The 14,215-nt window shown below is 49.8% G+C and overlaps 6 protein-coding genes across 6 annotated transcripts; 3 read left to right on the top strand and 3 right to left on the bottom strand.

Annotated features, from left to right (window-relative positions):
- Positions 1-1,154: 1,154 nt before the first annotated feature.
- Positions 1,155-2,648, bottom strand: N7496_006634 (Major facilitator superfamily domain general substrate transporter; the record flags this gene model as incomplete). The annotated part of the gene is made up of 1 exon (XM_056699563.1): positions 1,155-2,648. The coding sequence occupies one exon, from the start codon at positions 2,646-2,648 to the stop codon at positions 1,155-1,157; it is 1,494 nt and encodes a 497-aa protein (XP_056554976.1).
- A 1,223-nt stretch (positions 2,649-3,871) lies between these two features.
- N7496_006633 (uncharacterized protein) lies at positions 3,872-5,128 on the top strand (the record flags this gene model as incomplete). The annotated part of the gene is made up of 6 exons (XM_056699562.1): positions 3,872-3,944; positions 4,007-4,464; positions 4,525-4,651; positions 4,703-4,777; positions 4,828-4,932; positions 4,992-5,128. 6 exons carry the CDS (start codon positions 3,872-3,874, stop codon positions 5,126-5,128), a joined length of 975 nt encoding a protein of 324 aa, XP_056554975.1.
- A 38-nt stretch (positions 5,129-5,166) lies between these two features.
- Positions 5,167-6,066, bottom strand: N7496_006632 (bZIP transcription factor; the record flags this gene model as incomplete). The annotated part of the gene is made up of 2 exons (XM_056699561.1): positions 5,167-5,936; positions 5,988-6,066. 2 exons carry the CDS (start codon positions 6,064-6,066, stop codon positions 5,167-5,169), a joined length of 849 nt encoding a protein of 282 aa, XP_056554974.1.
- A 711-nt stretch (positions 6,067-6,777) lies between these two features.
- N7496_006631 (glutaredoxin family protein) lies at positions 6,778-7,083 on the bottom strand (the record flags this gene model as incomplete). The annotated part of the gene is made up of 1 exon (XM_056699560.1): positions 6,778-7,083. One exon carries the CDS (start codon positions 7,081-7,083, stop codon positions 6,778-6,780), a length of 306 nt encoding a protein of 101 aa, XP_056554973.1.
- An 818-nt stretch (positions 7,084-7,901) lies between these two features.
- N7496_006630 (cysteine and histidine-rich domain-containing protein) lies at positions 7,902-8,951 on the top strand (the record flags this gene model as incomplete). Its single annotated transcript, XM_056699559.1, has 3 exons — positions 7,902-8,007; positions 8,070-8,586; positions 8,639-8,951. 3 exons carry the CDS (start codon positions 7,902-7,904, stop codon positions 8,949-8,951), a joined length of 936 nt encoding a protein of 311 aa, XP_056554972.1.
- Positions 8,952-12,374: 3,423 nt separating this feature from the next.
- N7496_006629 (putative ethanolamine kinase) lies at positions 12,375-14,001 on the top strand (the record flags this gene model as incomplete). Its single annotated transcript, XM_056699558.1, has 5 exons — positions 12,375-12,551; positions 12,607-12,718; positions 12,880-13,295; positions 13,397-13,740; positions 13,827-14,001. The coding sequence occupies 5 exons, from the start codon at positions 12,375-12,377 to the stop codon at positions 13,999-14,001; spliced, it is 1,224 nt and encodes a 407-aa protein (XP_056554971.1).
- Positions 14,002-14,215: the final 214 nt, after the last annotated feature.

Here is a 14,215-nt window from a genome sequence, read left to right as displayed (position 1 = left end):
GATTCCTAAGCTCGCAGCTGTCATTGGGCCAGACCGCCGCTGCCGGATTGTGGAGAGCGGGGAGATTTCTCTTGTCTCGTCCTGCGGGGAACGGCGCTTGCGAATCACAGTGACCGGCGATCCCCGTGTTTTTGACTTAGCTGCAGCTTCTCCTATTTACTTGATGTATCCCTATGCGAGGCCTAAAAGCCCATGAGGCCCTGCGAAGATCCTTGCATATTCTTCCGAACTCTCCCTCTTCCCCCCTCACCCAATTCGCGGGACCTCGGAAGTTGCTATGGCCCCCAGTTCCGTGCTCTAACACCCTCGCACGAGCGAATGGAATCTACTAGAATAGTGATAGGGGACAGTACTGCTCGAGCGTAGTGGCGGTCATCCTATAGCAAGGTTTAAGAAGCTAGGAATTCGCAATATTAGGTTCTTATTTCAACAACTTCTTGGCCGCCTCTAGCAATTAGATCGAGGAGATATCTCGATACAACCTTGTCAAGGACGCATGCTGACCTTCTTCCCCGTATCCATCATACGATCTACAGCTTGATTACCGTTTGCATTCAAAGCGAAACCATCATTGACACTACCACGATCCAGAGATGCTGGTGGCACGATCGGTCAATGACGTCAGCACCTACGTATTAACTAACGAGTTGGTTCCGTGACATATTTACTATTTCAAATACGGCTCGATAGAAAGCATTTCAGAAGAAAATATAGATAGCAATATGTTCCCTTCCAGATCTCTACGATCGCAATAAAGCATACGGCTCCTATACTGGCCCAGTGTCGGTGTAAAATGTCTAGCGCATCCAATGCACCGTTTAGGCAGTCCGTTCCGAGCGCCTGCGGAATGGACCCGATCACGTTGAGAAGAGTGGAGACGGACTCAACCAATTCTGCTTCCGTTCTGGTTCCGATCGAGTAATCAGAACAGTTCGAGACCGTTCAGTGCGACTGGCCTAGACATCCATTCCGAATCTCATAATCAACTGCCATGAATAATCACCTATTCTGTATTAATCATTGGACCTAGCCAGCCCTACCACATTAAGTAGGGTATACGGTTCCTAGCCTAACGAACCTTGATGAACCCTAATTCTCGCCCGAGGATACTATTCCCTCTGTCGGTAGTGTTGCCCAGGTCCCCAGAACGATATTTACTCAATTTCATCCATTTCCTTTCCTTCGTCTTCCTGGTCATGTTTATCATACGCTGCGACAAACAAGGCTGACACTAACCCGGCAGTTGCAAAGGCCAATGCCAATTGGAAAGCTCCATGCAAGGCATCCAGATAACACTGATCTCCTTCCTTACAGCTAGACCCCGTGTCCACCATACTCTGATTCATCCGGTGATAGAACATGGCACTCGCAGCTGACAGTCCCACGGTCGCTCCAGTAGATCGAAAGGCATACAAAGCAGACGTCGCAGTAGCATGCCTCTCATGCGGTACTGAATGTAGCAGGGCCAAGATTAACATGGTCAAGGCTCCGCCCATACCAAAGCCTTTGCACAACAGATACACCTCAGGAAGAATCCATGGCGTGTGAACCGAGATAAAGGCAAACCCCATTGATGCCAGCACCAGCAGCAGAGTCATGGTATATCGGAAGACACCGTATTTGCCAGTCACTCGAATGACCAGCCCGACCAAGAAAGATCCAAGTCCAGCGCCAATAGAGTCTGGTAGCAGACGCAGTCCGATTTCACTGGTCGAATGACCCAGCATCTTCATATACAGTGGCACATAAAAGGTAAGCGCATAGAAGGCCATCGACATGAACCAAGCGGTCAAACAGGCAGCCACCACCGTTCGTTTACGGAAGAGCGAGAGAGGAATGATCGGCTCTCTAGCCCATTTCCATTCAATCCAAACAAAACCTGCCAGTAGAACCATTCCAAGCGGAACGGTAATCGTGAACAAGCCAGTGACGAGCTCCGGCCCATCATGGTTGAGTCCAATTAGAAGCAACACCAAGGACGTAACCAACGTCGCAGCGCCAGCAAAGTCAACACGACCCAATAACTCCCGCCAACCTTGTGTATCGTCGGTATAACCTGGGACAAACATCGCAACACCAATCCCAGAAATCAGCGAGACGGGCGCGATCCCAATAAATGCCCATCTCCAACCAACCGCATCATTAACAGCACCCCCAATCACAGCACCCAGTCCCATCCCGGCTGTATACACCACAGCCCCGGTTCCCTGCCATATCCCCCTTCTCTTAAGTGGGATATTATCCGATGCAATAAACGTCGCAATCGAAATACACCCACCACCACCAATCCCCGTAACAACGCGCGCAGCGATGAGGACAACTTTCGACCGCGAGAGCCCGCAAACAAGATTCCCGATCGTAAACATACAACAGGCGCAGCAAAAGCTAGCCCGCCGACCGAAGATATCGCTCAATTTCCCGCTGAGGGGTTGTGTAGCTGTCAGCCCGATTAGGTATCCAGAGCCGAGCCATGATATTATGCTGAGGGAGTGGAATTCGTTTGCGATTGTGGCGGAGAGAGTTGATGTGATCGTGCTGTCTGCAGCTGCAAGGAAAGTGGCAATCCAGGTTGAGATTATCCCTGCTATAATGGCTGGTCGGATTGGGGTGTTGTTGTCGTGGAGGGGTTTGTATTCTGTCGTCGCCATGGTGCTTTCATGTCTTGGGTACTTGAGAGAGGAGGGGGTTGTTTGACGGTGTCATTTTGGAAACTTGATGAAGCAGGATGCCATAATTCAAGGAGGACGCAGGGTGTTTGGGAGTGATCTGCGTAAGGGGTGAGGAAGCATTCATGTAGACGCGAGTCCCGCGTGGTCCAATCGGAGTCTGAGGGATCCATTTTGAATGCGTCCAAGTGCATTAAATCGCCCAGACTAGTGGCTGACGCCGCATATTGCTTATTCAATAAGTGCCGGTTTGTACTTAAATAAACGTTTCTCTGTGGAGGTCGACGAATACCCTTGGCAATGTGCTGGCATCAATAATATACCGCTCCTTGGGCACAAAGTCTCCATGTAGGAATTTTCAGTGTGTTTACAATCCTGATTGTATTCGAAAACTTTCTCCGTGGGGATCTTCGTTGATGTATTTGCATGCGAGCCTCTTTGGATCTCTCTTATTCATCTTCTCTAAGAACTCTTTTCGAAGCCTTTTGTAAATCCTTCACGACTGGTGCATCCGCCCTTTTTCTACATAAATTGAAGTCTATTGTATCAACAGACTGAACCCACGGCCTTCCTTGGCAAATAATGTGAATTTTGTATCTAATAGAATCCATACTTCATAATCTCGAGTCGTGTTAGTTCAGTCACAATGGAACTCATACTTCTCTCAACGGCTTCCACGTTCCGCCCATTATGACCTGGGATAGCAGTCACGAGTAATCCCTCTGGTCTGTGGCAACGAGGCTCCGATTGACAATAGTGCATCTTTATTCATAATCCTTATGCTCCATAATGACAAAATCTTCAGCTTCATAAAAGTGCCGCGGTATTAAGGTGATGACGCTGCGCTAACCTAATCTGGTAAGTTGAGTGTGGAACTGAATATGCGCCGTGATTCGTCCTACCAGAGAATACAATTCGCATTTCTATCCTTTGTCATCACATTTTAAAGTTGGGTTTAAATCGTCACGGCAGATGACAAGACACTAGCTCAATATGGTAAACAGAGCCATATTTCGGAGTTTGAGATCAGTAGCCCCGTTGCTTTTCGGACATATGGCTCTTGTTAAGTCCAAGTCGAACGAACTCGAAATCATGGAGAAAGCTATAAGTATTGCAGCCAATGTTCACTGGAATTCCTTGAAAGATCATTGTCTTCTGAAGCATTCTTGAAAACGATTTCTTTGGTTCCAATTCTATCAGCTACAATGTCTGTCAAGCAGCTCCTTCGCTCTGAGGTCGTGCTGGAGAAGTATGGCAAGTCGCTTGCCGGGAAAACAAGTAACCATCTGTCAATGTATCTGTATCATTGATCTGTTCTCTAACACATTGAGCTACACCAGTTCTCATCACTGGTATCTCCGAGCAGTCCATTGCGGGCGAACTCGCCATCCAGCTGTCCACCGCCGATCCCAGGCTCCTCATCCTGAGTGCCCGAACCGAGTCAAAGGTAGCTCCGATCATCGAAAAGATCAAGGAGTCCAAGCCCGATGTCGAAACTCGCTTCCTCGGCATCGAACTGGCGGATCTGAGTAGCGTCCGCCGGGCAATTGAACATGGCCTCTCAGATGTGCCGAAGATCGACCATGTGGTCTTCGTGGCTGGTGTGATGGCATGCCCTTTTGACAAAACCAAGGATGGCTTTGAGATGCAGTTTGGTGTCAACTATGTCGCCAACTTCCTGCTTGTGAAACTTCTCTTGCCAAAGGTCCAAGCAGCTGGCCCAGGATCTTCGATCATTATTACATCGAGTGCGATTATGAGACAAGGCAAGGTTCATCTCGACGATCTTGATTTCAGCGTTAGTCCGAACAATTTTTCCCATATCGGAGGGCATGTTAAAAGTTGACCCTCTTCATAGGATGGAAAGATCTACGATCCATGGGCCGCGTACGGCCAATCCAACGCTGCGCGCACCATGTTCGCCAAAAGGCTCGGCGAGAAATTGAAGGTCCAAGGCATCCGTGTCTTTAGCATTGATCCTGGCTGTATGTACACCATTTTCTTGGTCAGATTTTTTTGAAGACTAACTTCGACAGCCGTCAACACCGGATTGCAAAGACATTGCCCTCCAGAGTTCTTGGAAATGGTCAAGGCGTGGGAGAAGCCTGGCTGTAAGTGAATCGAATCTCTTAATATCCGGACCATACTCATTTTTGAACAGCTCTCGTTGATGCAGACGGAAACAAGTTTGACATGCAACCCTGGGCAACCCGATCGGAAGGCGCGGCGACCATGATCACAGGAATGATTGATACTACCATCTCAGGTTAGTCCTAACTATTAAGACTTGAAGCAAGGCTCACTGACACTTTTGCCTCTTGGTAGTTGACGACAACGGATCCTTCTTGTGCCAAAATGCCGTGGCGAATGATCACATGCACTCTCACGTTCGGAATGAAGAGAACATCACGCGTCTTTGGGAGATCAGTGAAGAGCTGATTGGGGAAAAGTACGACATTTAGATTTTCCCGTCATATTAGAATAACCCCTTCGCACTGTATCATTCGATTTCGTGAATATAGTGCTCTTGTGAATCGAAAAATTTCAGCGGCTTCTCCCCTCGTTTCCTCCTCCAATAATTTGTAGAGGCAAGAAGCTCGGGTGAATCCTTCAACATCCAGCTCCATTTTCGTACCACGTCCTCTGATAATTCATAAGCCAAAGGGTCCCACGACTCGCCCCAAACGATCAGCCCAACATTTCCCGAAGTCGTACTCAGGCCATAGAGATCCCCACAGAGTTCCTCGTCGTCATATTCTGCGCCTCTCGCTATTAAAGCGTCTCGAAATGAACGAACGGGGAGCAAGTCAATCCAGGGATGATGGATGACTTCCTTCTGTGTCGAACTTGGCTGTAAGCTTGGCGGTAAGTTGAAAGTGATGGGACCAGCAATGTTGAATAATGATGCGATATCTTCGCTTAAGGCATCTGTCGTCAACTCCATGGTGGCTGCATTTTCGAACATGGCTCGTAGGATATTGAACTGCGTCACAGAGTGAATAAGACTGGGTGAAGGCGGTATTTTGCCAGCGGCATCGATCAGTTGCATCTTTACTCGATTATAAAATTGTGCTGGTGAGATTCGACGCGTGCCACATGCAAAGAGGTCCATTTGATCTTGGCTTTTTGGTGAGGCGGTCGGTGTTGGACTTGATTCTGGCGTCGCTGTGGCGCGATCTTCTCTCGCGGGAGAGGTCTTGGGATCATTGGTGTAGATGATCCAACGTTTTCCATGTTGCTCTTTTTGTTTCTCTGCCTGTCTTCTCTTGCCTGTATGAAGGTCAGCTGGGAGTAGAGGGGAAGAGGTTCTTTGCCACTTACGACTGGCCCGTTGATTGAGACGGTTCTGAAGCCTCCGTCTCGTGATAGGATCGAGGTGCTCCATCGAATCTCCTGTCATCTTTTCTAATCGACACTTTTATTGGATTATAAGTCGTGATACTTGTTGAAGTTGGGTAGTTAATTGAAGGAAGGGTTTTGAGGAAGTGGCAGTAAGCAGAGAGTAGCGTATCGGAAATAAGCACCTAAACGCCGCCACTCACGTGCCATCCCAGTGAGATGGGAATCGACCAAGTACCATGATCTATATAGAAAATACCTCTATTGAATTTGCAAGGCGGGTGAGTTTGAATGTTAAGGGAGGATAGAAGGTTGAATCAACAGATTTTGAGAAACCCATGGCTTGGGGTAGTTTGTTGCTGGGGACGTCGAGGTTCGAATATCTCTAAAAATAGACATAATCCCGAGAATGTTCTTGAAACAGGCTACATGACTTGGAGAATGGATAATTGAGGGCCATGCCATGCTTTGTACGGTCCTTGGGCTCCTGGTGGGTTCATTACGGAGATTTATGAGAGAATGCGAAAGCGAGATCCGGGATTCAGGATTGATGATCTAACGAGACGAGATAGTTCACCTTCAAAACGAGATGATAACACAATATAGATATCAATACTTTTCTACTGTACAGTTGGGGCGTTGAAACAACTTTGGACATAGTGAGTTGCTTACTGCAACAAGAATGGTGCTGGCAAGGTCAAACCAATGAGTGCCACGATGGCAACAAAAGAAGGCTGGAAGGGATTGCCGAGTAGTTGACGAGTGATTAAGCTTATTTCTCAGCCTCGTCAACCAATTTCTCCACCTCTTGCTCAGTCCATCGATGGAACAGCTTCCTTGCGTCGGAGAGCTCGGCCTCCTTGGGCAACCCATTTTTGACAGATTGGGCGTGTAGGACGGGAACATCGAATTCATATACATCTTTCCAGAGCTTATTTTTGGCGTCCATAATGTCCTTCTCCACATACTCGAATGGTCGTCGTTTTTGGAGTTGGATCACTGTGTGCTTGGCTGTGTCGCAGAGGCCACATCCAGCCCGGGTGAAGAGGGTCAACCGAGCGAGAGATTGAGAGGCCATTATTATTGAATGAGGAAGGCCCGAGAAAGTAAAAAGGCGGTTAAGAGATATCCATTCAAGTTGTAGGGGTAGTTGTTTTGTTTACGCCCCAATTCATCGAATTTCTTAGCGTCTCCCAGCTAATCAGCACGAACTGGATCATTGGAGACTGACCGCTTCCAGGTGGACCAGCTTCTGCCACTTTACACCGCCAGTATACCAAGTGGTAGTATCCTCGAGGCAGGAAACCTGAGCTTGAGATGGCATTCCTTCTGCTTATCGAGTTAATCTCCTTTCCAATGGACCTGTAGCACTGTCTTAGCTGAATTTTAGTCGTAGCCGAGTGTGTACATTCGTACTAATCCTTCATTTCCCGTGGATCGTCGACTGGAGCTCGAATATGTTGAATCGTTCGTCTAATGTGGTAATTTTGTAACAATCATAGTTCATTTTCAAGAAAGCATTGCCAACGGCCAGACTATTTCAATTGCTTCACTATTCAACTGAAATTTTCCAATGTCCAAACTAAGATCAGGTTAGTGTGCTGACATCTCCCATTTCAAGATCGGGTTGTCTCACCGTCTGATTGGATCATCGCCCCACCTACTCCGTTCTCCGAAGTCATGGAAGCAATGGAACCTTCGAGCTTCAACCCCGGCTAAAACGTGCGGGCCCTGCATTTATTCGGCATTCTCACTGATCTGAACCCTTCAAGTCCATCCTTCTATACTCCCTGCAGGTCCAACCGGCTCTTTTCGCGGGATCCACGACCCTCATCTTTGTCTCCCGACCCTCCGCAACCACCCTCATTCTCAATCCTATCTTCGCCGTTGCACACCATGGCTGGCAAATGCGTTCACAAAGGATGTGGGAAGACTTTCGCCGATCCGGAGGAGGCCTGCGTGTATCATCCAGGTCCACCAGTGTTCCACGAGGGGCAGAAGGGTAAGGGACCTTGGTGCTACCCCGTTCATTTAGAGGCTCAGACTAAAACTAACTCTGCCTAGGCTGGAAATGCTGCAAACCCCGCGTCCTGACCTTTGAGGAATTCCTCGCCATTCCGCCTTGCACCACGGGCAAGCACTCCACCGTTGACGATACACCTGCCCCGGAACCCGTACAGGCTGCTGAGGAGCCCGCTGCGCCTGCGACTGAGACTCCTCCCGCGCCCGCACCTGCGCCCGTTGAGACGAAGCTACCGGAGCGCCCAACCAATACCCCCGCAAAGCCTATCGTCGAGGAGCCCGACTCGGATGACCCTGATGCGGAGATCCCTGAGAATGCGACATGTCGCCGGAAGGGTTGCGGTGCTACATATACTCCCTCAGCTGCACGCGATGTGAACTGCGTCCACCACCCTGGAGCCCCCGTTTTCCACGAAGGCAGCAAGGGTTGGTCCTGCTGTAAGCGACGGGTGCTGGAATTCGATCAGTTCTTGAAGATCCCCGGTTGCACGGAGAAGGTCAGGCATATGTTTGTGGGCAAGGCCAAGCCGGCCGGCGAGGAGAAGGTCGAGTCTGTTCGGTAAGTTTTGCAGACCGCAATTGTAACGACCCAGCTAACAGAAACCCTCTAGAAATGATTTCTACCAGACTGCTTCCTCCGTGAACGTCTCCCTCTATCTGAAGAAGATTGACAAGGACCGCGCTCGTGTTGACCTCGCCGAAAAGACTATCACCTTTGACCTCCCCACCTCCGACAACAAGCGCTTCCAAGATACATACAACCTCTTCGCTCCCATTGACCCGGAGAAGTCATCATTCCGCGTGATGGGTACGAAGCTGGAGCTTACATTGGTCAAGGCTGATGGCAGTAGCTGGCCCGTTCTGCGCAGCGATGACAAGTGGTCTGGGGAGCGCATTCAGATTGGTAATGCGGGTCGTGCGTGAGAGAAGATAGAGTAGGTCGGCATATATCTTGAGTAGAGGTGGAAGGATTACAAAATCTGGGGATCCATTGTGATCTTCTATTGATGCCGTTTCATGATGGTGATGCATTGATGACTAGGGTCGAGTTGAAGGCCTATTGAATAATATGAATGAACATGTCTTCGCAGATGAGCGGATGACCGTAAGTAACTCCTTGAATTATGGTAGTTATAACCCCAGGGTATACGGACATGGAATATTCCATAACTTTGATGACAGTATCTTCTTTGCTGTAAAACGATCGTGTTTGGTTTCCCTGCTTGCCTTTCTCTTACCCACCATTGTTTACGTACTTTCCTACCTGAGGAATATCCCGCGCAAACTGACTTCACATTGCTTTTCTTTGAGCCCTCGTAAGCTTAAGCTTAAGCTTCTTCTCCTTCTTCTTCTCTGCCTCCATTCCCATCCTCTTCCACTAATGAATCCAGATTCATAAAGGGACAAAGATAGCGACGCCAACATAAACAACGGATTGAATGCGAGAGCTGCTCCTTGAGGGACGCTTCTCCAACATCAAAATAATTTGTCAAGGCGTTACTTTTAACGCCCACCGAGCAGTGGTTTGCACACAATCAAGCTTCTTCAACGGTGCATTCTCCAGTAGCTTCAGGGTAACGTGGACACAATTATTTAAACTGATCTCGGTCGCTGATAGTTTTAGGAGTCTATCGAGAACACGATCGAGATACACGAGAATACCCCAGAGACGATCGAGCGTGTGCTTTCGTTTCCCTATCTCAAAGAATACGATGATCTTAGGCATACACTACAATTCCAACCTACCACAAGCCCTATCTCTTCTGATGATGAATCCCACCCAATCAGCCTAGCGCACTCCCCGGATGACTCGAACCCTTTAAAGAACCAGGCATTAAACAACATTCATGTATTCGTCACGGCCGATAAATTCGGCATCATGCCATTGAAATCCCTAGCATTGACGAAGTTTTCTGCGTCGATAGCCGCCCTCTGGGATAACCCCCTATTTTCTGACGTCGCTGAAGCGGTCATGACACTTGTGCCTCCTCATGAAACAAGCTTGCAAGAGGTGATTGCCTTGGTCATAGTGATGCACTTCACTCACATTACTCCCGCGATGATGAATACTGTGAACTCTTCCGGGTCCATCTCCTCGCTAGTCATTACGATGCTCATTCGCGATGAGCGAATTCGCGAACCTGGGGCTCCCCAAGAACTTATCCAGAAATTGAACTCAACCCATCACTGTCGACATTGTTCAGCGGATATCAATGAGAGCCTGGTAGATGGAGAGTATCAATGCGGGATTTTCCGTTGTGTGGCTTGTAGGACACGACATTAGGGATAGCGCGGTATATAGGTAGAAGGTTCTCTTCCCCCCATTAACTCCATTGTCCACCTATTTTTCTCATTACGGCCCGGGACCTCGATATATATATCTCGGCATTATAGAGATAAGGTTGTAGATAATCCATGCTCACGGGCGTAGCTCATTCAGTGTAATATGAGATATCTAGAGACCATTGTCTGGTTGATATGATCCTCGTTTCGTCAAGCCAGGTCTACTTTCTGGGCAGTTGATATGGACGAGTTGATTTTTGATCGAGCTTTTTGATCTTGAAGCCTGCACCCTAGCCTTAAACAAGTCGAGTGGATCACCCAAGATTTAGATTTACCGCTCGGCAGTTGGAGCTTCTTCAAGTTACTACTGGCCGGCAGCACCATTTCTAAGCTTTGTTACTGGCTTTCAGGGCGACCTTGAAGCTAGCGACAATACGAAAGCTGGCCACATGAAAATAATGGCAAGCCATACGGAATCGTCACGCAAACAAAGTGTGCGTACACCATGCCAATCATGACAGTGAGGACATTAAACGTCCAATGCCAAGAACACGTCCCGAATCATCACAAAGCAAATTTGGATGATCGCGAATTGCGGCTTAAAATTTACAAGGTTACGCAGGGATTGACCCAAAGGCCACCCATTTGACATAAGCCATCAAAACCACCCAAGCCAGCCATCAACACGAGGATGTTGAGAAAAAGGTATGTACCGCCCCCTCCACAGCTAGAGCGCATGGAGCTCCCCAAAAGGGGAACCCTTGCCCAGCCATATTTGGAAGGGAAAAAGAGAGACGAACTATTCTCCGGAGCCGGGAACGGAAGGAAACCCATAGAGCAAAAGCCACAAGGATAACCCTCAGCAAGCCATCTGTGATGGAGCCACGGGATTGTTTACATATATTGTAGATATAGTAAACCTCTACTGATGATGGAGAAGAAAAGAAAAAAACAAGTAAAGGGCGGCGGGCGGAAGCTGTATTTAAAGCCAAAATCTGGAAAGCGCGCTAGTGCGGATTGGGCGCGCGGGAAATAGATATGCCGGCATCCGAGCAAATTTGATTCCAAGCTAGCCAAACAGGGAAACCAGGGCAAGAAGTGGTCAGGGCTTATCGGGCTCATGTGACTTTAACGTGTCTCAGGGGCGGATTCGCATGTGACAGTCTCCACGAGAGAGAAGTAGTCCAGTGACCAGTCCGTCAAAGCCAAGTTGACGTTAGTCGCCTTAGCCTGAGTAGCCGCCTTAATTAGATGGCGGTCAACAATCTAGGTCCTCCATTTTCCAGATGGATATTCATACCGACGTGTTTAACCTATTACAATTCTATTGAATAGCATCATACTTTAATTCCCCAGGCAGTTCCCCCCTTTTCATGTTACATCCTAATAATCTGGTACCTGATACGCCCTGAACCGGACGGAATGTGGACGGGGGTGACAGGAACCTACGCCTTAGCCTTTTCTAGACGGCTTCCATCGAATCACGCTGTAACCTTAGGCCCGCCCCTTCCAATCAAGGTACGAAAGCACGAGACCATCTCTGATTGTCTCATCTTCTTTAGTTCAACCAGTCACTTTCCGTTTGCCGTCTTGTGTACTGAACACGAAAGTTTAGCTTTTTGCCCCCAAAATCCACCGTGTCCCCTTTTTGGACCCTCCCCATGCGACCTCTTTCCCCATAGAACAAATCATAAACCTCGTCTTCACGGTACTCGGGAATGCGCCATATTTAGTCTCTTGCCCCCCTCCTCCTCTTTCAACCCTGCCGATCTCCCGGTTCCATCTGGTCTCTTTGTTATACTAGGCTCCAGAGAAGAAACTGTTGAGGCGACAAGTCTTGTCTCAAATCTAAGCCTAACGCCGTGTAAAAGCCCCCACCAGACCCTGACTTTTTTTCTTTGCGCTCTTAAAGGCGTCCCCGCCCTGACCCTCCCCCCCCTGTCCGAGTCCACCTCCTGTCGGCAACATTCCTACCACGACTGCGACGACTTTCACTTCGACCACGTCTGCGATTCCGCCTACGAATACCCTCCAGTCTCTCTCGTCCCTCTCATACTGCCCATCATGGGTTCCTCCGACACCACCAACGGTGCTCCCGCCCTGCGCTACATCCCCCTCACCTATACCCCGGCCGACTCCCAGGCCTCCGCACTGCGCTTGATCTTGACCCTCTTCCCCCACTGGGAAGGCCCTGGCAACAAGATCGAGTTTGTGCGATTCACCGATGGCATCACCAATACTGTGCGTCCCACCCCGGATCCTCTCCTCGACACAATCACTGACCTCGATCGCGCAGCTCCTGAAAATTATCAACCGCAAGGCTGGCCTGACGGATGAGGAGATAGACAACGATGCGGTCCTGATGCGCGCGTATGGAAATGGCACAGAGATCCTTATAGACCGTGAAAGTATGAAAAACAATCCCAGGGCATCGTCCCAAGAGCCCTTTCCCCCGTCTTCCCTGAATCTGGCCCCATGCGACAAACACTCCATGGCTTGCCCTTCGTTCGCTCTTCGCTGGCCCAGTGCGACATTTTCGCTAAAGTAAATCCCGTTTTTGTGTCTCTAGGAGAAACCACTTCCCATGCCCTCCTTGCCAGCCGTGGCCTGGCTCCTCCCCTTCTCGCCCGCTTCAAGAACGGCCTCCTCTACCGCTTCATTCGTGGCAAGCCCTGTGGCCACGAGGACTTGGTCACTCCTCCTATCTTCCGAGGTGTAGCACGCAAGCTCGCACAATGGCACGCAGTACTCCCCAACACCGGCGCTGGCTCGGCACCTACGAACGGAGTTGAGAAGCACGATACCGATTTGACACCTATTCAACCCCGCCGGGCTGGTCCCTCTATGTGGGCAGTCCTTCAGCGATGGGTCCTCGCTCTGCCCGTGGCAACCCCCGAGCAGCAGGCCCGTCGCTTGACTCTGCAGAAGGAACTCGAATGGGTGGTGGGCCAGCTGGATGACGGTGTAGGCATCGGTGAAGACGGCGTACGCCACCCCCTCCCGCAGAACCCATCCCTGCGTTTCCCCCCCTCCTAAAAGTCGCACAGCATCACTAACTTTTCTCTGCCTTTCTTCTGGCTGTGTAGCTTGTTTTCGCTCACTGTGACCTCCTTTGCGCCAATGTGATCGTCCTGCCCGATGATGCGGGCGTGCAGACCGAGGACGGCATTGCCCCGGTCAACTTCATCGACTACGAGTACGCCGTTCCCGCCCCGGCGGCCTTTGACATTGCCAACCACTTGGCCGAGTGGATCGGCTACGATTGCGACTACAATATGATCCCCACCCAGTCGGTTCGCCGTCAATTCCTCACCGAGTATACTAAGAGTTACTGCGAGAATCGCGGACTCGACGCTTCTTCGCAGGCCGAGATCGTCGACCGTCTCTACCAGGACGTGGACCGGTTCCGTGGTATCCCCGGATTGTACTGGTAAGTGCCGTCTCTTTTTCCTCGAGGAATTCCCACCTACAGGAGACGACGAAAGCTACTCGTGCTAACACTGGTTTCTTTTACAGGGGCGTGTGGGCTCTCATCCAGGCCCAGATCTCGCAGATTGACTTTGATTACGCCGACTATGCGGAGCAGCGACTGGGCGAATACTGGGCGTGGAAGCGTGAGGTCGATGGCAGCCGTAAACAGGCTGGCGAGGAGATGCCCCTCCGTGAGAAGCGCTGGGCGCAGGAGGCATGAGGCATGAGGCTTGACCTATCCCCCCTCCTACCCCTCCATCTCCTTCTCTTCTCGAATGGCCTGCCTTGTCCCTTCTCGTCGCTCCACCTACCCCTTCCTCTCTACTCGCTCCCTCTCTCCACTGCATCTGCAGGCCTTCCCCCTGACTTGACGACTCATTTCCCTCATCTCCTACTTTTTTCTTGCATCCTGCATTTGCATTTGCATCTCCATC

Source organism: Penicillium cataractarum (assembly GCF_028827025.1).
Source record: "Penicillium cataractarum strain IBT 29864 chromosome Unknown utg000005l, whole genome shotgun sequence".
NCBI classification, from domain to species: Eukaryota; Fungi; Ascomycota; class Eurotiomycetes; order Eurotiales; family Aspergillaceae; genus Penicillium; species Penicillium cataractarum.
This window is presented reverse-complemented; position numbering and strand designations above follow the sequence as displayed.